We start from the raw sequence: 24,649 nt of genomic DNA on the forward strand, positions 1-24,649 counted from the left end.
CAAAAATCAAAGATCAAATATGGAGCCCATCCTTCTAGTTACCTGAAGATATTCTGTATGTTACCTATGTCTGGCATCTAGACCTAGTATAACCATATGCGTGGAAAGGTAACAGGTTTACAATGTATATGAACAATAAACTAACAGACTGTATGTGAGTGTCTACACAGGTGTTGAAAAGAGCCCAGAAGGTTGAATGATCCAAGAAGACATTCCAGAAGGAGTAAAAGATGACCTGGGTTGTATGGGAAACATTTGAGTGTCAACTAACACCACCAACAACAACAAAAAAATTAAAAACAGCAAACAGGATAATGTCAACGTCCTAAAGAACTTAAACAGCAGCTCTGCCTCTTGGCTAACAGGATTTGCTTCTTGGATTTTCCAAATACAGGAATCCACCAGCACTTAATGTCCCACGTGTCAAACAAGCTCTTGTTAAAAAATAGCCGCATCGTCCATAGGCATGTCTAGCATACAACATTTACTGTTTATGGGTTAATCTTATTCATCTATGTTGATGACTAAAATTAAAGTAGGACCCTGCTGAAAACGCTGGTGACAGCAGAGGAAGCTGGTGCTTTATGGAAGAAAGAAATACAGTGAAAGTTACTGCCTTTCTGTATTATTGTTGGAGTTAGTCATCTGATAGAGTGAACTTAACCCAATCAGGCAGCATTTCACGTTTTATTTTAATTAAGTTTTTTTTTTGATGACCTTGTTCTTGTTCAGCTGTTAGTTCAGAAGACAAGTTTTGACTTTATGCCAAATTAAACAGTGCAGTTGTCTATATCCTGGTGTTTCATTCCAGAAAGGAAATAGGAACAATGAACAAGTGGAGTTTTCACTAAGTAATAAAACTTGTGTCCAGTTTCCAGGGATGTGACACTTTCCCATGCACACTTCCAAAAGTCCATCCTTGCACATTTCCAGATGCAGTCATACACAATTGCCATGCCAATACCATCTGAGCTAGTGATCTCATGTCCTGGCTGCTGCTGAAGTCAGCCAGCCTGTACTTGAAGTTTAGCTTCTCCACACATGAGCTTCCTGACTGCGGGTAAGGGCACTAAACACTTTGTGTCTCAGTTCTCTGTTAGTTAGATTAAGATAATAACATCATGACATTTCTAATAGTGTGACAGTGAGCACTAAGTGACACAATACACAACAATGTGAGTTCCTTAGAAAGGTTTTTACTATTTTCATTATTGTTAGAACAAGCAAGAGGCTAATACCAGAAATCCATTACTATATCCAGTCAGTGTCTAAATTTTAAAATCACAGTTTATTTTTATGCATATAGCTTTTCATACACAGCACCTTGACTTCTTCCCCGTTCCAGGTCACTACGTCTGCCTTCTACATGTGAATAAGGATGTGATCTCTCAGGTTCTTGTTTCTGATGTCATGTCTGCTGCTTACTGCCATACCTTCCCACCCTGATGGACGCTGATCCCTCTGGAATGTAAGTAAAAATAAGCACTGTCATCCATACGTTGCTTTTGGTCATGGTGTTTTATAACAGCAACAAAAAGAGGATTAATAGACATACTAAATGTATTTCCCAATGTGCATCTCACAAGTTAATTCTCCTGAAACCTTATGACAGTATTTGCGTGAGTTCTTGGGGGAAAGGAGCATGCAGGAAGCTGTGAGTTCCAACAAATGTTCGTGTGTGAACTTCTCAAACCTGCTTCCAGTTATAGGACCGGCATTCTGTGAAGACCATAGAACACTCTGTGACTTCCAGGTAGCCATTTTAAGTCTATGCAGCCTCTCTTTTCACACCAATATTCTTCAATCTGTCTCTTCCTCTGTCCCCTCTGTAGTAACAAGCACCCCAGTGTGATGGAGATGGCTGTGGTCTTTCTCACCCTCTGATCTACTACGCAGAATTTTTGCATTTCTCCACATCTTTCTCTGTTCAAAGTGAACTTCAGTGGATCTGCTCAGCCAGAAACTTGCTGTTTGTAGCTGTTTGGATTCAAAAGCAGCAGAGAAGATGGAAATGCTGCTGGCTTTCAATACTGCTGGCTTCCCTATATTAACTTCTGACTCCTGTCATTGTACACAGTTCCCAGGTTTCTTTTCTCCCAGACACAATAACATGAAATTGTTTACTCTGGATAGCACCTTGGATCTGCTGGGTATTCTTGAACATAATATCACATATTATTTTATATTTAGTATTAAATATCACTGTGCTCCTGTTGACTCCAAGGTGGGGTTCTATAAGAGAGGGATGAATGTAGAAAGATTACAGGTAAGAAAGAAAATAAAAATAAAATAAATATTTTCCAACAATCACCAATGACAATGCTTATGCCTCAAGGATCTGCATATCAGAATAATACAGGGAATGTTTTCTAGTTTCCATGTTTGTTGAACAAGAACAGAGATAATTAAATAGATTTTGGTTTCCCAGAGCAAGCAATGAGCTGGGAACAAGAATGGAAACCTTCATTTATACAACTTTATCTGGGTCATCATTTAGGCTTTATTTGAAGTATATAATAATAGAATTTATCTTCATACATGTCCTAATTGATTCTTACTTGATACTTACAGAGCCTAGAAGGAACAAAAAAGATTATTTTAGATATCTGTGCCTTGTAGCACAGATTTCTCTACAACTATTTTCCTCCACTTTATTACCCTATTTTACAAACTGATGGATGAAATTTCATAATTAAGTGTGTCAAGCAAAGTTTCATGAATTAAATATTTTATTAATGATCCTACTTTTAGGACAAATGTAAGTAATTTAGCAAAATGATTCTGTGACTCACAAATCAAAGCTAAATAAGAATAAAGAGGCAACTGAGAAACTGGACTGAGAAAAACAAGGAATCTTCAAAAGCAGGGAAATTTTTCCTTAAAACATACAAGAAGAAAAAGAAAACCTCTACAAAACAAACAAACAAACAAACAACCGCAGAACACCATAAAAGCTTCAATGTGATTGATCTTCATTAATGAATGATAAAATTTCACTGAAAACTTGATCAAACGCATATAAACCTACTACAAGAGCAATATAATTATAGTCAGGAATTCTTTTATGGTAAATGAGCTTGGAGATAATTGGTTTCTAAAATTGAAAAATGTATGGGATCTGCCAGAGTATCCTGTCCACCACTCCACATGATAGTTAGGACTTTCATGTTATTCACTTTGTAAAATAGAGGTGTGGTTTAAAGGAGAGTTGCCACTAGAAAATTATATTCACTGATATACTAATGGTGATTGCCTGTTTAAACAAAAGAAGTATTTAAAAGTTTTAGTTTCAGTCATTTAGGAACCGATTACTGATCTTGACCTTAGTCACATAAGATGGATGGTTTTTCAAACTAGAGGGTTTCTGAACCTTAGGTTCTTTACATATGAGATTATGGGATCAATAATGTCTAACAAATTACAGATAGTTGTGAGGTTCAAATGTCATGGTATATGGGGCTTTGCTCTGCAGGGTATTGTAACAGAGAACTAGTTACTGTGTCATTGTGAACACATCCTTTCTGTATCATGTTCTTAGAAAATAAGAAGCTCCATAATCTTATGCAAATAAGCGTTTGGGTAGGTCTTTCCTGTCTCACAGGGAAGGGTCATTTCATTTAAATTAATGAAACTTATTTGATTGTAGAGTTGCATATTTGGAGATGTGTTTCCCCAGTCATAAGACTGAATGGTACCTTTATGAATATTCTTAAATAAGATAAAACACACCATTACTTAAAGGTCAGTCAATAAGAAATTGCTATTCTACTTTTATTACAAGAATATACATATTAGGTGTGACAGATAGATATGATTCTATAGAAAGATAAGGTAGGATAGTTAAATGAGATCTTCAAAAACCTCAGAGACATGCAGAATATGATATTTAAAATGTTTTTTTTAATTATTTTAAAGATTCATTGACAATGAGAAAGGTTAGACAAGGTCTTCAAAAACATCGGAGACATGCAGAATATGGCATTTAAAATGTTTTTATTATTTCAAAGATTCACTGACAATGAGGGAGGTTAATTCCGGGCAACACCCAGCCTACTTCAAACAGGATGATGAGCATCAAAGAACCTCCTTCTGGAGATGGCTTCAAATGCGACAAAAAGCCACAGGGGAAAATGTCCTCATTTCTACACACATAGAATTATGCCTTAAAAAAGGCCAAGCTTGGATGCAGGCAGAGTTGACAGCCAAACTCTGCCAAGACAGGGTAAATAAGTCCTCAATAGTTCCTGCCTCACAAATATGTATGTCAGATATATTGGGCCATAATGCTGAAGAAGATGCTCCAACATAATAGAGAGTTTGGGGTGACTCTTTAGGTACCAAACTGTCTCTGTCATCTTCTCATTTGGAAAGCTACTATCTTGCCCTCAGGTAATCAAGTTTATTCCTTCTCAGGTCTCTGATGGAGTTGAAGACCAGGTAGCTTAATTTGACAATGACACGTAGTTGTTCAGGGGTTAAGATGTTTTTAGATCTAGATAGTTGTTTTAAGTTATTAATGACAAGATGTGATGGAGATGGATTTACATTCAGAATTTTAGATGCACAAGATAGGAAAGATGTTTTCTTCAAGGCTGTCACATAAAAATAGCCAAAGCACTAAGAATGTAACATTTATATAATTCCTGATTGTATCATGGGTCTTCTTGCTATAGGCAGTTTATTGTATATATGTGTGATAATATAAAAATATATGTAAAAAATAAAAAACATTTAATTAATTTTTAAAAAGTAAAAAAAAATGAAAGATTAAAAAAGAAATTGCTATATGGTTATTCTCTCTTTTAACAAAATAATTGTTGGGTGAAAATTCAATATGTCACTATGCTATGTGTGCGCAGGTCTGATTCTGCCATTAGGGTATCTGGGCACCAGTGGCACCCTGGCCTGGAATTGGAGGAATGAAGCTTAGCTGAGTGGGTGGGGTTGGTTTTGCAGGATCTCAGCCAGCAGTGAGTTGGGAGAAACAGCCTTCTTCAAGATGGTTTCCAGTGAAACAGATCTCTTTATTGGAGATGATTAAGGGCTATATAAACCTTGGGGAGTAGACAGAGGCTTTGAGGTGTGTGTACGTCTTTGGCTGGGGAAAGGTGCTGGGCATGCTCCATTTGCATGACATGCCGGGACATTCAGGCCCAGAGCAAGGAAGACATGGTCCTACTAATGCTGGTCTCAAGACTTTCAGGTTTTAGGGATGTCTCAACCTTACTCTTGCTCCTGACTTTCAGGTTTTGGGGATGTCTCAACCACACTCTTTTTGTTTTTGTTTTGTTTTTTTGTTTTTTGTTTTCTGGCTGTTTTCTTTTCTTTTCTTTTGTTAATTTATTCTTATTACATCTCAATGGTTATCCTATCCCTTGTATCCTCCCATTCCTCCCTCCGTCCCATTTTCCCTTTACTCCCCTCCCCTATGACTGTGACTGCTCATAAGATTCAAATCTCTTTTTGTTTTGTTGGTTTTTTGAGACAGAGTTTCTCTGTGTATCCTTGGCTGTCCTAGACTCACTTTTTAGAGCAGGCTGACCTCGAACTCACAGTGATCTGCCTGCCTCTGCCTCTCAATTGCTGGGATTAAAGGTGTGGGGTTAAAGAGTGGAGTGTCACCCCATTCTTGTTCCTGACTTGCTCCCCAAGTTGCATGGCTTTCCATACCCATGCCACTAGATAAGTGTCTACAGAAGACTTTCCAAAAATTATTTTTCAAACAAATATGAACAAAATATCCAAACTATAACATTATGGAAAGCTGTTGTATACATAACATTTTTTTTGACTATTGAACTTGTTAATCTGTCTACTAAGAAATTATCTGAAATGATATAAAATAACCATCATAATTTCATGATAAACAAATATTTGTACTTCTTAAAAAGCAAACTTTAATAATATTTAATCATGGTAAATAAAGTTCAGCTCATAAATAGTTGTAAACAAAATGTTTTGAGTTATTAGAATCAAATTAAAAATTCTTACATGAAAAAAATTATGTATGTAATATTCATTTTCCAGTAGTAGAAGGACAACGTTGGTGGTTTTGAAATAAAACTGTATTTGAAATTCATGAAATTAGCATTAGCATTCAGCACTAATGTATGACTAAAATTTTCGCTCATTAGACTTTACTTTGCATAAAAACTTATGCCTGATAAATCCCTTCTTCTTAAAATTGTCTGAGTGACAGATTCATAAAGACCGTTGTTTTAGGTGCTGGACAGAGCACAGTGGGTACACCTGTACAACAACGCCAATTAAAGGTAGAAATCAGTAAAAAGTCTTCCTACACCTCAAACAACTCTGGCATGACTGGGAGAGCTCTAACCCTAGCCCAAGAGAGAGACAGAGAAGCAAAGAGACACGGAGGGAGAGGGAGGAAAGACCAACTGCAATTTTGTCATAGTTTCTTTGTGTGTCTTTGTCTCTCTATGTGTGTGTATGCAAATGTGTGTGCACGTGTTTTTTTTTGTTCACTTGGGTGTGAATGGTAGAGAACAACATTGGCTTTCATTTCTTGGGTGCCTTCTACTTTTTATTTGAGACATAGTCTTTCATTGATCTGGAAACATACCAAGCAGGCTGTAGTCGCTCGGCAGCAAGCTTCCGGGAGTCCACCCACCTCCCATCTCCCATCCACCATTGAGATTACAGGTGCTCACTACTATATCGAAATTTCAAAAAGTGGATTCTCAAATCACTACATTTGAAACCATGCACTCGTGGAAGTTACTGATAGAGTCGTTTTCGCAGCCCTAAGATGGTTTCTTGTTGATTCTCTGAGTAATTGCTAAGAAAAAGAGAGCTTGTTACTTGGCTTCTGAGGGGCCTGTGACCTGTAGTATGGGTATCCTGTAATATGTGGCTGAGTGAGTCCATTCCGTGCATGCCTTTCTGGGTCTGGGTTACCTCACTCAGCATGATCTTTTCTAGGTCCATCCGTTTGCCTGCAAATTGCATGATTGCCTTGTTTTTAATAGCTGAATAGTAATCCGTTGTGTAAATGTACCACACTGCTGAGACAAGCTGGAGACCTCCAACAGGGTAGGCTCCTGGGAGACTCCTAATAGCAGGGGTCATGGAGACTGAGGAGGCCACATCTTAGCCGGGCAGGACTTCTAGTGGAGGGAGAGTAAATGCCAAACCATCTACAAAAATGTCAACCCAAAGTTTGTCCAGCCTACAAGATGTGCAGGGATATAGTTAGAGCAGAGATTGAGGCAATGTCCAACCAATACCTGGGTCAACCTGAGATCCACCCCATGGGGCAGAGGCAACCCCTGACTCTATTAACTATATTCTGCTATTCTTGAAGACAGGAGCCTAGCAGAGTCCTCCTCTGAGAGGCTCCACCCAGCAGTGGTTCAAAACAGTTGCTGAGACTTGCAGTCAGACACTGGGAGATGCATAGGGTGTCTTGTGGAAAAGTTGGGGGAAGGAAAAAAGAACCTGGAGGTGACAGAAGAGGTCCACAAGAAGATCAACAGAGCCAACTAACCAGGGCCCAGAGGGGTCTGCTGAGACTGAAGTACCAGCCAAGGACAATGCATGGACTGGACCTAGGCCCTATGTACATATATACCAATGGACAGCTTAGCACTTCCTTCTGGTGGGGCTGTCTTGCCTGAGCTCAGTGGAAGAGGATGTACTCAATCCTGATGTGACTTGATGTACTGGGGTGGGTTGGTGATGGTGGAGCTCCCCTTTTCTAAAAAGTAGGGGGGATGAGTACGAGAAAGGGAGAGTGGAACTGGGAGGACCAGAGGGAGGGTGCTACCATCAGATTGGAAACTGAATAAATAACTTTTTAAAAAAGAGAAAAGAGAGCTTTTTCTGCGACTCATCCTGTGTTTCAGTTACACAGCTTTTGTTCTCATGTGTCTCTCTCTTTTTTTTAAGTCTTTAAAATATCTTCTGCCGAAAACCCAAGGCATATGTTCTGAAACTCCTTCCATCATTCCAACCTTCTTTAGCTGCACTGTCTGTCTAGATCAAGAACATTCTCACATCATGATGGGTGGATCAGGGCCCAGAGGGCTCTGCTCAAACTATTGCACTAACCAAGGACAATACAATAGTAAACATCGAACCCCTACTCTGATCTACCCAATGGACAGGACATTCTCCACAGTTATGTGGAGAGTGGGAACTGAATTTGACATGAACTCTGATGCTCCATATTTGACCAGCTCCCCTTGGTGCAGAGGCCTGGTGGCACTCAAAGAAAGAATAAGCAGGAAACCAAGATGAGACTTGATAGCCTATGATCATATAGTGTGGGAGGAAGTCCTCCTTGGTCATAGACCTAGGGGAGGGGAATAGAGTGAAGGCAGGAAGGAGGGAGCAATGGGAGGATACAAGCGACGGGATAACGATTGAGTTGTAATCTGAATAAATTAATAAAATTAAAATTAAAAATTAAAAAAAAGAACATTGTCCTACAACTGTAAGGTCTACTACAGAATGATTTCTGGACTCTCAAACTGTTCTATTCGACAGTTTTCCAATTTTACCTTGCTACCAAACCAGTATTTTCTACTGTCTACCACAGAAGAGGAGAGGCTCTGCAATGCTCCCCAGCATATTGCCATGAATGTCACTGAATGATGCCAAGTGGCAAAAATAAAGAAGGCATTTCCGTAGAAGAGACCTCAAGGTAAGCCAGGAAGCACAAGTTGGGTATGAGCCAGGCTTTGACTGCATTATTTTAAATAACAAGCATTCTTGTGAAAAAAAATAGTATTTTCCAACTAGACTTGATTCTATTTTTTGAGAATTAATTGGTGCAGTGCTGGCATCCCCTGTAAGGGTGTTCTCCTCCTCCTAGGGGCCATCTCTTACAGATTCCACAAAGTTTTCGGTGCAGTTCAAGAGACCAAATTTCCAGCACAATGGATGTTTGGGACACAGATCGCATTCAAAGAGAAGCACACACTTCCTTTGTGCATACGTGTGTGGATTCCTTTTGAGGAACACAGGAGTAGAAATGTATTAGGAAAAAAATCTTCTATCTTAGTTTTAGTGGATAATCTCATTATGACATGACCTAAGAGGTTATGTCAGTTTATATTAAAAGTAATAATGTATTTATTGGTATTTTCATAAGGCTTTGCTCTGCTAGTAGTTAGGGGTTTTGCCCTTTGAGTTGTGTTTATTACTAATGAATTCATGGGTGTTTCCATGTATAATGGCTACTAACACTTTGCCATTCATAATTTTGAAAATAGTTACCAGATTTCAAGAGCCTTTTGCACTTAGTTTGTCATAAAAAAGAACTGACTTAAAATTTGGCTTTGTTATCATTTGCAAGGCTTATTATCAGTCACTTTATACCTCTATCTACCACAAACTTCAAATGTTTTTGATAAAATTGTTTACCAAAAAACTTTCTAAATATACCAGGGGATCATCTTTATGGTTGCAACAAAGATATGTCTTAATCAGTTCTGATTCTTCCACATAAAACAAAGAAGAAAGAGGGCATTCATGATAGCTACAATAAGGATTACTCAGGGAAGCAGGATGTGAGGAAGGAGGCTTTTACCAAATGTCACCTCACCGAACTCCTGATGCATTGAGGATGTTTTAAAACCATGTCCATCTTGAGAGCATACATAATATTTGATTTGGTACTTGACCAAAAAAAAAAAAAAAACCAGAATTAACTACAAAAGTAGCAAACACATTTTAAGGAAAGGTCATCCAAAAATCACATTCACACAAATATTTATTGGAATACTAAAGAAAAAGATAATTATAATTTCCTTTACACCCTAGGAAACCTGAAGGCTTCACATTAGGTGGCAGTGAGTATGTGCTTCGGGATTTTAAGCCTTACTGACTTCGATTCACAATGAATATATTCATAAGTAAAGGGTCTACCTTAAAGACAGTAAATATCTTTATTCTATTGAATAAAAAATAGAAATTCATTTTAATAAAATGTATCTTTCTTCTTCTATTCTCCTTGGTGATGTCAATATTAGTAGTTTTGTATAGCAGAAAAGGAGAGAATATTCCAAATTGTATTTGTTTCAGGACTGAAAATACTCAGTACGCTTAGTGTGTGAATACACTGTCACTGGAGTCTCTTTTCTATGGAGGAGTTAATTTAATCTTTTAAAATGTGAAATGTGTGACTTTACATCATTGTTTACAGAGTGATGCTTTAATAAGGAGCTATATAGAAGCTGGCAAGGAGAAATTGAAAAGAGTCTACCTTTTTGTTATCAGGATTTGTGCTTCTGAAATCATATGTATTTTATACACTCTAAAAACTTCTGTGTGGTGTTTCAGAATAAGCAAAATACCAGCCAGTCAGTATTGAAAAAAACAAAGTCTCCCTGTTCTCAGAAGTACCAGTTTCAGGAGAATGGTCACTGTGCCTTTCTCTCTAATCCCTGCACTGTTTTTCTTTTATTGTTCTCTCATCTGACTCTGTTGTTTAATTGTAATAGGTGTTGGCTAAGTTATCTAACAGTTCTGGATGAAGAAGCAGAACATTAATCTTAGTCATTTAAGCTAACTCACTGAAAACTTTCTATGAAGGGTTTGCAACAACCACAATGGTATACGCTTATTTACATTTTGATAAAAGGTAAGAGGAGAAATGGGTGGCTTTTATGAATAGCAGGTCAATGTAATTTTAATTTAAACCTTTGAGATGTGTAAAGTTATTGCGAAGAGTCTTATTAGAAGACATGACAAACTGTAAGGAAGGGGATGTGTGAAAATAATGTGCATCCAATAACCTAGTTTACTCTAAGACATTGACTGTATCTTGTTGTCAACTACTTCCCAGCAGGTTTAACATGTGGTGGTTACTGAGAACAGTGTATGTTATCCATACATTTGGAAGTGTACTTTGTTTATTCAAGCCAAAACCCAGAAATCCTGAAGCCAATATGAATATTGTAAGTAAATCTCAGTATTACTGAACGCAGTTTCAATGATTTTGTCATTAGTAATTTACTCCTCATTTTCTAATTATCATGCTTATTATAATATGAAGGTTCTCTTTCTTGCCTTGCTCTGGAAATAATTTATGCTCTAAAACTTTTTAAAAAGTGAATAGATGAACAAATTAATGAAAGTCCATGCGTTCTTTCTTCTCCATGTAGGGTGAGATAATTTCTTACTGGGGTTATGCTTATGAAGAGCATGAAGTGGTGACTGAAGATGGTTACATCCTCCCTATTTTCAGAATTCCACACGGAAAGAATGAGTCTAACAATTTAGGTAAGATAGGAGTGAGGAAAAAACATTGCCACTATTAATATCTTCAGTCAAATTCACTCTATGCAGAACCTTTCTCTTTAATTGCTCATAATAAGAGTACTCAGACCTCTGGGTTATCCAAAAGTATCCAAGTATCAGATACAAGACATGCCAAGCTGAGGGATGGACATCTGGCTTATGTTGACTGCCATGATATCAAGAGGAAACAACTACTTCATGAATTAAGCCTTACACAGAAGGCAGGAGCTCAGAGACCTCTGAGAAAGGCCTAGAACTTTCAGGCACACTGACTCTGTAGAAAGCTTTAGTTATTGCTGCGAGAATTCATGCCTTTCCTGATAAAAACACCAAGCTTGTGTGTCCAACTGAAATCTAAGACTACAAAAATCATGTTCACGTTCAGGGTTTTGTTGCTGTTTTAGTTATTTGTCAAATCGTCTACACATGAATCTTTGTATGTCAAAACATTTTTATATGTATGTTATATTTTGCTTTTACAAGCTTGAACTCTACTAGAAGAAAAACTAACTCATATATTTTAAAAGTTAAAAGCTTTCAATAAGGAAATTTGTATTTATCCAAAGGGCAGAAAGAAGAATAAAATGAGACCCTACAGGTGAAATGATCATGTTACCATAAAGAATATAGCGATCTGTCAGTAGATGTAACATAAGGGCAATGGCCCACTAGCACTTCTTTTGTGCGTACCACTGTAGAGTGGTGACTCAAATTCATGTTATTAAATATTTCCCAGAAAATGGATAAGGTTTCCAAGAGCTGATAGTCAAGAATATACAGGGCTAAAAGTACATTACCTATGTATAAAATGTCACAATGAGCCCCGTATTTTGTATGCTTTAAAAAAATTATCAGTGACAAGGATTTTTCTCTCTTTGTTTTTTCAGTTCCAAAGCCAGTAGTATGTTTGCAGCATGGACTGACTCTCTCAGCTTCTATTTGGATTCTGAACCCTCCCAGGGGCAGCCTAGGCTTTTTTCTGGCAGATGCTGGTTTCGATGTGTGGCTGGGAAACAACAGAGGCAACATCTATGCTAGGAAACATGTGTATCTAGATCCAGATTCTAGAGAGTTCTGGGCTTTTAGGTAAGGAGTAGTAGTGTTTATATTTATTTTCCCTTAAAACTATATTGAACCTCTTCATGTCATCGTAAATGTATTATGCTCTACTGAAAGCATTTATAAAAACGTCTCTATTATGGAACACTATTTTAAGAGACCGATAGACAACAGTTACTTAGAATTTTGTTTTTAGTTTAGATTTGTAATTAAGAGAGAAATAGATATTATATAATTATATTTCACAACTAATAAAAACAATGCGAATACATTTAATTCAGGAAATAATTTTGCTGAAATAAAGTGAAGATGGTATATGCATATGTTTTTCTCATGTAAAAACTTCTGAATGTAACCATTTGGTACAAATCAGTGCAAACATGCTTTGAAACTTAGTTTGTCACTTAGTTGTCTCTGATCTTCAGCCCCATGGGAGGCATGCAAACATAAGATCATGTCAAGGTTTCTGCGGGCATTGAATGAGATGATCTTTCTATAAGGGTAACTGTGAATAACAGACTACAGGTATTTGATTGCTGCAGTCTCATTACTCAGGTGAAAAACTCCTTAAGTTCATGTTTTAATATATGAGGAATAAATTATAATTATTAATAAACAATTAACACATTATGTTTGTTTTGTTTCACACAGTTATGATGAACACATAAAATATGATCTTCCTGCCACCATTGACTTCATTGTGAACAAGACAGGACAGAAACAAGTTTACTACGTTGGCCATTCCCAGGGTGCCCTTATAGGTATGTTGGGAGACTGAGATGTGATCATTGGATATTTTCATCTTAAAGCTCACACAGAAACTTCTGGAAATAGTTTTCTATTTTGTTTTATTTATTTATTTATTTATTTATTTTTCAAAGCTTTATTTTATATACTTTCAGACATGCCTGTGTTTCTTTTTTTTTTTTAATTAATTTATTCATATTACATCTTGATTGTTAGCCCTTCCCCTGTTTCCTCCCATTCCTCCCTCCCTCCCACTTCCCCCCTTCTCCCCTCCCCTATGTCTGTGATTGAGGGAGACTTCTTCCCCCTATGTATGCTCTAAGATTATTGAGTCTCTTCTTGGTAACTTGCTATCCTTCTTCTGAGTGCCACCAGGCCTCCCCATCCAGGAGACATGGTCAGAAAAAAGGCACCAGAGTTCACGTGAGAATCAGATCTCACTCTCCACTCAACAGTGGAGAATATCATGTTCGTCGGCTAGGTCTTGGTAGGGGTTCGAAGTTTACTGCCTATTTCTCCTTGGCTGGTGCCTTAGTTTGAGGAGGACCCCAGGACCCAGATCTGCCTGTCATAAAGTTCTTCTTGTAGGTTTCCAGGACCCTGTGGGTCCTGTTATTTCCCCATTCTTCCATGCTACTCTCGCCTAAAGTCTCAATAGGATGTCCTCTCCTCTGACCCACTTTCTTGGTAAGTAAGGTTTTTCATGGGACGTATCCCTTGGACTAGTGTTTTGATATAAGTGAGTATATACCGTTTGTCTCTTTTTGCTTCTGGGTGAACTCACTCATTATGATAATTTCTAGGTCAATCCATTTGTCCACAAATTTCGGGAATTCCTCGTTTTTAATAGCTGAGTAATACTCCATAGTGTAAATGTACCATAGTTTCTTAGTCCATTCTTCTACTGAGGGACACTTAGGCTGTTTCCATGTTCTGGCTATTGTGTATAAAGCAGCTATGAACATGGTTGAGCATATGTCCCTGTTGTGTGTTCGAGCATTTTCTGGGTATATTCCAAGGAGTGGGATAGCTGGGTCTTGAGGAAGCCCTATTCCCATTTTTCTGAGAAAACGCCAGATAGCTTTCCAGAGTGGTTGTACTAGTTTGCATTCCCACCAGCAGTGAAGGAGTGTTCCTCTCTCTCCACATCCTCGCCAACATGTGGTGTCATTTGAGTTTTTGATCTTAGCCATTCTGATGGGTGTAAGATGGAATCTCAGTGTCGTTTTGATTTGCATTTCTCTGATGCCTAACGAGGATGAGCATTTCTTTAATGCTCATCCTTTAACGAGGATGAGCATTTCATCTTAAAGCTCACACAGAAACTTCTGGAAATAGTTTTCTATTTTGTTTTATTTATTTATTTATTTTTATTTGTTTATTAATTTATTCTTGTTACATCTCAATGGTTACCTCATCCCTTGTATCCTCCCATTCTTCCCTCCCTCCCATTTTCCCCTTATCCCCCCCCCCCCCATATGACTGTTCCTGAGGGGAGAGTGGGATATGACTTTCTCACGTACTCTGGTGCCTCACATTTGACCATGTTCCCTGGAGGGGGAGACATGGTGGCACTCAGAGGAAGGACAGCAGGTTACCAAAAAGAGACTGGATACCCTATGACCATGTAGTTTTCTGTTTTGGAAATGACCTTACCTCAGTATTTAGAAAGACTTAGATTAGCCAATGGTCCAGGTGTGAGAAGATTTTGCTTAAGTAATAAACATACAAGCTTCTTCTTCTTGTTGTTGTTGTTTAGTGGAGGGCTTTGATATGCAGCCCAGTAGAGCCTTAACCTCAGAACCCCTCTGTCTTAGCTTCCTGAGTGCTGAGAGTACAGATCTCAGCAACAGCTGCTGGCTAATTTTTTCAATTTATCAATAAGCATAATTGATATTCTTCTTTATCTACTTTTTCAACATCATCATTCCAAATGCATACCACATTTAAATAATAGATATGTGTCCCATATATAGGATTTCCTGCAACTTGAGTTTCCAAGACTAAGTTAGCATTTGTTTCAATGGTCTTATGCTGACTTTTAGTGGAAAATTGATGTGTAGGTACTGTTTAGGAAATTTTTTTTTATTAATTTGGACTCTGAGTAGTTAAATTCTGAGGGCCCAATGGGTTTCCACAAAGCTTTACTTGCTTGGTATTTTTTCTAGATTGGCCTGAGACTTGATAATTTTTATTCTGAATGTCACAAAAACAGTAAATGCTCCCAACACACCTAACTACCGGAAAAACATTCCTAATTAAATTATACATTGCTTGTTTAAACATGTGGTGTTGTTACTATTGAAAGAAAATTTGCTGCTTGTTACTTACAGTATATATTGTTTACTAAAGAAATAAGATTTTTCCAAAGCTCAGAATAAACATGTACAAACCCTCTGTCTTTGAGGAAAGTACAGACCCTCATACATTTGGGGTCATTTGTTTTCTTGTATGACCATCATTCTTGAAAATGCTTTGTGGGATGTTAATTTTTATTCAAGGTGCTTACTAATGTGTGTAAGGTCAGTTCATTCCCCTCGGAATTCTGCCAAGGAAAAATGTTAGTGTGCATCACAAATGCTGCTGAATTTAAAAGGCACCCTTAATGACACAACACCACAAAAAAAAATGGAATGATGTGTCCAGAAATTTCATTGGATAGTCATGTAGACAGGAAAGAGGAAAACAGAGAGATGCATAGCTGTCAATCCTTGGCCACAACAGGATGAATATCTAGAAGTCATTGTATATTTTGCAGCCTGAAAGATGGTTAAGTTCCTTAAATCTTAAGACTTTTATATTCATAGTCATTAAATGTGATTATATACATGTGGATTCACACACACACATACAAACACGCACACATAAACACATAGAAATATACTTACACACATACACATCAGGGCATTGATGTAAGGAGTAAACAGAAGGCCACAGAAATTGTCACGTGGCACACAAGGGACATCTTCTCCACTTTCAGGGAAGATTTTATGCCAAAAAATATCAAGCTTAATCTGAACTTACAGACACATTTTTGGAAATCAAACTACTCAAGGACCACAAGCAATTGTTGAAAATGTGAAGATTGTGTGCAAATCCTTATTACATACTAACTACAGTCAGGGTGATCACCCAAGAAATAAATGTTCTTTTAAAAGTCTACTGGCTACACAACACTCAGAATTCCAACTGTGTAAGTGTGCTGCTTAGTTTTTGTCAACTTGATGCAAACCTAGGCATATTCCAGAAGAGGGAATTTAATTAAAGAACTTCCCTGCTTGGATTGGCCTTCAGATCTCTCTATGGGACTTTTTCTTCATTGGTAATTGATGGTGGGGGTCCAATCCTACTAGGGGGTAGTGCCATTCCTTTGCAGTTGAGCCTGGGCTCTATGAGAAAGGCAGTTGAGCAAGCCCTAGGAAGCCAGCCAGGAAGTAGCATGCCTCCCTGTGACCCCTGCTTCAGTCCCTCCCTTGGGAACCTTCCCTGGCTTTCCTTGATAATGGGCTCTAACCTGTAAAAAATAGTAAATCCTTTCCTCCCCAGGTTGGTGTTAACCAGTGTTTTATCACAAAATAAAACCAAACTAGGACAGAAACAGAACTCAGTAACTACGTTCAGGGAAGGTTTCTTTATCAAATTGGTGTTTATTTAAAAAAAAAAAAAAAGCACTAGGAGTCACTGAACGTCAGTCTAAGCACCCCAAACGCACTCATAGTGAGTGAAATAAAGAAAATTCATCATGAGGTGCATGCCCAGGTGTTTTAGAAGGGAATAGCCAGAGATGGTTGGGAAATATATGAGAAAGAACACAGATTTCATCCTAGTGGTAAGCCACCCAAGTGACATGGGAGTTTAAATCAAGGAAGAACACTAGGAACTGGAGTGATGACTCAGGGTTAAACACACAGCCCACTCTTCTGGAAGACCTAGGTTCAACTCTCAGTACCCACACAGCATCTCACTACTGTCTGAAACTCCCGTTACAAGTGATCCCCTGTTACAGCCTGGCTTTCCCTGGCACCAAGCTCACATTTGGTGCACAGACATACACGGAGTCAAAACGTCCATACACAGAAAAATAAAATAACATAAAAAAAAGAATACTAGTAAATTAACTATAATCTTATTTTCTTTCAGCCTTTGGGGCATTTGCAACAAATCCACAGTTGGCTCAGAAGATCAAAATAAATTTTGCACTGGGTCCAGTTGCAACTCTTAAATATGTATCAGGGCTCTTTCGCTTAATTGAATACATGGAACCCACTATGACCAAGGTTTGTAATACATAGAGCATGGTGCCAGAAATAGCTCTGTCTTTTCATGTTTTAGTTAATCAGGGGTTTCTTTTATTTTTTTTATCCATTTATTTTCCTATCGTCTGATATTTTTATTGAAATACTTTATGTAGTGTAATATGCCAACTTTGTTTTTTTATTCTCTTTCTTTCCTTCTTTCTTCCTTCCTTTCTTTCTTTCTGTCTGTCTGTCTAAGTATAAATATTTCGATGCAGTCTGTGACTGCATGAAATTAGGAAATTTGTTTTCAAACAATGGGCCTATTTCATCTGTCTAAATGACATTGCTATGATACTATTTCCCCTAAGATTCTATAAGAGACACAAAACACTGTCAGAAGCTATCTATCACCTTGACCCTTTAGAACTCAAGGGGCTGTGTCACGATGCCGTTGTATGTTCAAGGGTAGCTTGGACTCTGTAGGGAGTGTAGCTTTGTTTTAAATTATGAGTATATGTGTGTTTGCACCATTAGTGCAGTACCGTGTGGTGGCCAGAAGAGGGCATCAGATCCTATGAAGGTAGAGAATGTGAGCTGCCTGATGCTGGGGTGTACCTTTCTTTCTTCACACTGTCTTAGGTTCATCAGGCAGTTTTGATCTTAATTTGAGTATAAAAAACTTTACATACCAGGAAAATGGGTCAGAGGAGAGGACATCCTATTGAGACTTTAGGTGTGAGAAGCCTGGGAGAATGAGGAAATAGAAGGATCCAGAGGGTCCTGGAAAACAACAGGCGGGTCTGGGCCCTGGGGTCCTCCTCAAACTATAGCACCAACCAAGGAAAATATAGGCAGTAAACTTCGAACCCCTACCCAGTCTAGCCAATGGACAGGACATTCTCTACCGTAAAGTGGAGAAGGAGATCTGACTTTCACACAAACTCTGGTGCCCCATATTTGACCATGTCCCTTGGAGACACTCAGAGGAAGGATAACAGGTCACTAAGAAGAGACTCAATACCCTATGAGCATATATAGGGGGAGGAGGTCCCCCTCAGTCACAGTCACAGGGGAGGGGAATGGGGGGGGGAGTGGGAGGGAGGATACAAGGGATGGGCTATCAACTGAGATGTAATATGAATAAATTAATAATAATAAAAAAGGGAAAAAAACACTTCAGCTTCTGCTTGGTATTTTTTTCCTAGTCTGTTGGCAACTTTCACGTTTTGACATATGTCTGGAAGTTTTGACATATGTCTGGTATTAATTTCTACTTTCATTTCTTTTAGTTCAAGAATATGGTTTTCATGTCTAGATCAGTTTACATTCATTGGGAAGTGTTTTGCAGCTCTGGATACCTACCTGTGTAAATGTTCTTTAGTCATTTAAAAGAATGTGTGTTGAAAATGCATTCTGCCGACACTGGTGTGCTCTAATGACATCTGTGTTATGTTGTTCACAATGGCTGGCTATCATCAGGTCTTTGTAGGGACTTCTATCTGTTCTATTGATTATTAAGAGAGGAGAACTGAATTTTTGGCATGCCACTAGATCTTTAAGTTCCCTACTGGAAGTTAATCAATTGTTACTTCGTGAACTGTAAAGCTTTCTTAAGTGACCAAAACCACTTAGTATTTAAACACTTAGAATTCGCATGTACTCTTAATGAATTGACCCTTTATGATACAATCCAATTAGCCTCTGACAATTCTGTTCTGAGAGTTACATTGCAGAAAAGATTTAACATAGCTGTATATCATTTTAAATTGCAAAGTTTCCTTCCTAATAATTAACTTAGTTGCAAAATTCAGAAGACCTTTTAAAATATATATACCCACTTAACCATATTTGATCATTATATTTAGAATATTTACATTTAAAATGCTATAATTGAATATAAAACTAAGTATTTATATTTGAACATTCTGTTTTGTGTTCTATATTTTCTATTTTACTTTAGTACTATTTAAAGTTTTGTTTTAGGTTCTTTTTTGTTGTGACCAAGTATCACTTAATTTTGTTTTGTTTGAGGAAGCTAATCAAAGCTTTGTAGCCAGTATCTTACCTATATCATGGCTTCTATGCAAATGATAATTACTACATAATTATATTATATTAAGTTTGTCTTAATTTAGTAAGCTCACATTTCTCCATCATTAGAGCTTGTGCTAATATGTCTTTTACATTGACCAATAGGTTTTAAAGTACATTAAACTCTGAAAACAATCAACTTCTATACATTTTTCTATATTGTTTTCTATTTTAATGTAGTGAATTTATTTCCATCTATGGCCATTTTCCTACAGATAACAGAAATGCATTTGACCTCTCTTACATTGCTGGTAATGGATTGCCTTGGCTCACTCATTTGTAAAGAGTCTTTTTCTACCTGTGTGTGTCAATGGTATTCATTTCATGGATAAAAGAGGTTTTGAAATATCATGGGCAGATTAAAGATATTGCTCCATTCTTTTTCTTGTTCTTTTGTTTCTCGGGAAAACTCTGGACCCACTGTCACAACATTTCCTCTGTCTTAATGTCTGGCTTTCTAAGTACTTATATTTTCTCCTTTATGTTGAGCAATATAGTTATTATATGCCTTGGTGTACATGGTTTATGATTCTTAGGCTTGAGTCTATGTACCTTAATGTTCCTTGCGAAGACAGTTTGATTAGATAAAGCTTTAAAAGTTTCTAAGCTGGGTGTGGTGGGTACCTACAGTGCCTACACTTGGTCCATCTGGAGCTGGGTGTGATGGGCATCTGCAGTGCCTACACTTGGTCCATCTGGAACTGGGTGTGGAGGGCACCTGCAATACCAACATGTGCATTCTATTGGCAGGGAGCTCAGTAGTAGAATCTAGTACTGGAGTTTTCCCTCAGCCTTTGCTCCTCTGAGCTCTCAGGAAACCAGCTGAGGAAAGCTTTGTCCCACAGACCAGTCACACAGAGGGCTAAATATTAAACAGAGGTGGATGTGGCCACCTGCCTGTTTTCGGGTGGAAGGAGCCAAGGTTCTCACCCTCCTCTGCTGGGAGGGAGCTCTCTGTTTCTGCATCCTCCCAAGTGAGGTTCAATCCCCTGACTTGAGAAAGCACAGAGTAACCTAGCGCTTAGCTGGATTGAGACACCTGGAGTCTGCAGCTCCCTGGGCAGGGTGTGTCTCTTCCAACAGGAGTAAGAGAGCAAAACTTAAAAGAGGACCTTGGCCTAAAATAAAGCAACAGAGAGACAAAAACTAAGTTTTAATTCATGCACAGAGTCTCATTCATTAATCTAGAAATGAGCCTCAGAGGTAAGCTGACGTATAGAAAACAAAGATAAGTTTATGAGAACAGAAACAGGCTTGGTGTCAAAGGGACAAAGAAAACGGAAGAGGGAACAAGCCAGCTCTCATTGGGGACCCTCAGTGGGGATTTTTAAAGCCTCTCCATCATGAAAGGGCCAGCCCCAGGATATCTCCTGGGTGCCAGTCTTTTGAAGTGACCACCTGGAGCCAGAATAATGAAACCTTTTCTACCCAATAGGATTATTATGAGTGTTTCTGGAAGCAGGAGAAAGTCAGATTTCTCTTATCCCTGCACAGGTGTAGTTGGCTCTCTGAAGAGGATGTAACTCAAGACCTCTGTGCAGAAAACTCCCACACCAACACTTGGTCCATCTGCAGCTGGGTGTAGAGGGCACCTGCAGTGCCAACACCTGGACCATCTGGGCCACACATTGGCAGCAACACCAGCTGGCACTTGGAGATGAGAGTCTTGTCCTTCTTCTATTCATATTATTTATGTTTGGTCTTTTCATAGTATCCCAGATTTCTTGGATGTTTGTGTCAGGAACTTTTTAGATTTAACATTTTCTTTGACTGATGTGTACATTTCTTCAATTGAGTCTTCTACACCTGAGACTCTCTCTTCTCTAGTATTTTATTGGTGAGGTTTATGTCTGTAGTTCTTCTGAAAGCCAGAAGGGCCTGGGCAGACATCTTACAGACACTAAGAGACAACAGATGTCAGCCCTGATTCCTACACCCAGCAAAACTTTTAATCACTCTAGAGGAATAAAACAAGATATTCCACAACAAAACAAATTTAAACAGTACCAATCCAAAAAACCATTCCTACAAAAGATGCTGCTAGGAAACTCTAACCCAAGGAGGCTAACTGCATCCAGGAAACCAGAGGAAATAAACACCCACATCAACAAAACCAAAGGAAGGGAAGCACACACACACACACACACACACACACACACACACACACACACACACACGCACACACTATAACCAACAACATCAAAATAACAGGATCAAAGACCTCAAAATAAAACCAGAACACTAAATCTATTGTAAAGAAAGTGGGGAAGAACCTTGAACCTATTGGCACACAAGACAATATTCTGAACAGAACATCAACCAATCAGGCTCTAAGATCAGTAATTAATAAATGGGGCTTCATGTAACTGAAGAGCCTCTATAAGGCAAAGGACATTACGAATAGAACAAAATGGCAGCCTACAGACTGGGAAAAGATCTTCACCAACCCTACATCTGACAAAGGGCTAATATCCAAAATACATAAAGAACTCAAGAAATTAAACACCACCAAACAAAGTAATCCAGTTAAAAATGGTGTATGGAACTAAACAGAGAATTCTCAGCACAAGAATATCGACTGGCCAAGAAGCACTTAAAGAAATGCTCAATGTCTTTAGACATCAGGAAAATGCAAATCAAAATGACCCTGAGATTTCATCTTACACCCATCAGATTGGTTATCAGGTTGGTGCCCTAGTCAGGGAAGTGGGGGCTGCCTCTGACATGGACTCTGCTGCCTGCTTTTTTGTTGCTTTTCCTTGGCTGGGCTTCCTTGGTGGGCCACAGGGGAAGGGAATCCCCTCAATCCTGGTGCAACTTGATATGCCGAGGTGGATGAATAGGGGGTTCCCCTTCTCTGGGGAGTAGGGGAGTGGAAGTGGGGGAAGCAGGGAGGGAGGGGAAGGGGGTAGAACAGAGGAGATTATGACCAGGATGTAAAATAAATCTTTAATTTAAAATTTTTGTGAAAAGATTTTTGGTAATTATTTCTTAAAGTCTATTTCCTAGGTCTTACTCTTTAGCCTCCTCTCCAGGGACATTATAATACTTTCTTATTTACTCAGTGCTGTTTACATAAGACTATAGGGACTGTGGAGATGGCTAGATGGTTAAGAGCACTTACAGTTCTTCCAGAGAACCCTGTTCGATTCCTAGAACCCACACCAGACAGCTCACAGCTGCCTGCAACTCCAGCTCCAAGGGCATGTCTCACTCTGGTCTCCTTGGCAGCAGCACTCACGTGTACACACCTACACCTACATACACACAAACACTTAGGATTTGGGTTTTTTTTTTTTCAATTATATAAGCGGCACTATTTGTAAATAATGTAAGTTTTATTTATTTTGTAACTAGTATTATATATACATATGCCTTTTAGTACTCTTCATGTATTAATTTAATGCCTTTTATTCCTTGTATCCATTCATTTACTTTGTTTTTTTTTCCTCCTTTATTAATTTATTCTTGTTACATCTCAATGGTTATCCCATCCCTTATATCCTCCCATTCTTCCCTCCCTCCCAATTTCCCCTTATTCCCCTCCCCTATGACTGTTCCTGAGGGGGATTACCTCCCCCTGTATATGCTCATAGGGTATCAAGTCTCTTCTTGGTAACCTGCTGTCCTTCCTCTGATTGCCACCAGGTCTCCCCATCCAGGGGGATATGACTTTCTCACATACTCTGGTGCCTCACCATTCATTTACTTTGAAGGGGTTTGTTTGGGTTCTTGTTTTTTTGTTTTGTTTTAGTTTTTCGGTAGATATTTCTTGTAGACCGTGTATGCTAGCATCATAAATTCTGGTATTAATGCATATCTTATGAACTTCTGTTACTGCTTTGTATTCTCCATATTCTAACTGCTATTTATTCATGTCATTTGCAGATTGTCTTTGGTGAAAAAGACATATTTTCCAATTCAGATATTAGATATTTTGCACAGTTTTTGTGCCAGCGTGAGACCATTGGAACAGTTTGTAATAATTTACTTACTTGGCTAGTTGGATATAACCCCCAAAATTTAAATGAGGTATGCATGATTTTTTTTCAAATAGTTGTGTTTTATTGCTGTCATCTTCATAGGTGAACATTAAAACTGAGGACTATCTTTTAAATTACATAGAATGCTTTATCTTTTTTATTTAAAATAGTTTTTAACATAATATATTCTGATTATGGTTTTCCCAGGTCTATCCACTTCCCCTTGCACCCAAATACGACCTTTAAGAATAGAAAATCAGCATCAGTGGGAGGGAGGGAGGAATGGGAGGATACAAGGGATGTGTGAACAATTGAGAGGTAATATGAATAAATTAATAAAATATTTTAAAAAAAGAATAGAAAATCATAAGCTACATAATATGAATAATTTATGTGATAAAGTCTAATAATTTACATGTGATTTATAAAGTCACAAATAGGATGATGTCTAAAATTATATTATATTATATTATATTATATATGAATGTATATATTAATATTATACAAAAAATGAATATTAATATTTTACTTTAATACACTTTTTAAAAATAAAACTTGTATTAATAATCACTTGTTATGCAGTTTTAGACCTTTTTCCCAGAAAAAAATTTCCACCAAATACTATCATGTGAGATACAAAAATATTTTAAGTTGAATGTGTAAAAATTTAAGTCATAGAAGTAGCACCCTTTTCAGATAGTATTTCACTCTTTCATGTTTTCAGAAAGATATTAATTATGTTTTCTTCTCTTCCAGAGTCGTCTTGATGTATATGCAGGACAGGCTCCTGTAGGAACTTCAGTCCAAAACCTGCTTCATTATTCTCAGGTAAAATTTGTCTGTGCTTCCTCACTTTTTCCTGTTCAAAATTTCATCCAATGATTCTTGGCAATTCTCTATTTTCTTTGTAGTCAAGATATTTTATATAAAAATAAAGCCAGTTTTAGCAAGCTTCAGGGGCTGGTGAAATATAGGAATTCTTAGTTCCCTAGAGAAACAGGCATCAACTGAATTTTTTCTCTCTGCATATTAATAAAACGGCTCCCATATGGCAACAAAGACACCCACACTGTTTCCTAAAGTGCATGCCCACTCATTATTTTTCTTGCTTGTATTGAGATATTTAATATTTAATTTTATGAGTAAGAAGTATCCTTAGGTTTTCCCTATACTGACTGTAATGAGTTTTTTTTGTTCCATTGACAGGTAATATTTAAAGAATACTCTCACATTCTGATAGAGGCTCATTTAATTACATTTGACTAG

At 37.9% G+C, this 24,649-nt stretch overlaps 1 protein-coding gene across 1 annotated transcript; it reads left to right on the plus strand.

Moving 5' to 3' along the window:
* Nucleotides 1–1,381: 1,381 nt before the first annotated feature.
* Nucleotides 1,382–24,649, plus strand: LOC311592702 (tear acid lipase-like protein; the record flags this gene model as incomplete). Its single annotated transcript, XM_084773422.1, has 10 exons — nt 1,382–1,468; nt 8,561–8,665; nt 10,811–10,922; nt 11,130–11,247; nt 12,153–12,351; nt 12,976–13,085; nt 17,212–17,348; nt 23,289–23,432; nt 24,140–24,211; nt 24,590–24,649. The coding sequence occupies exons 2-10, from the start codon at nt 8,613–8,615 to the stop codon at nt 24,647–24,649; spliced, it is 1,005 nt and encodes a 334-aa protein (XP_084629548.1). The 5' UTR covers nt 1,382–1,468; nt 8,561–8,612.

The sequence above is a fragment of the Acomys minous genome (assembly GCF_964271855.1).
Source record: "Acomys minous genome assembly, chromosome: 2".
NCBI classification, from domain to species: Eukaryota; Metazoa; Chordata; class Mammalia; order Rodentia; family Muridae; genus Acomys; species Acomys minous.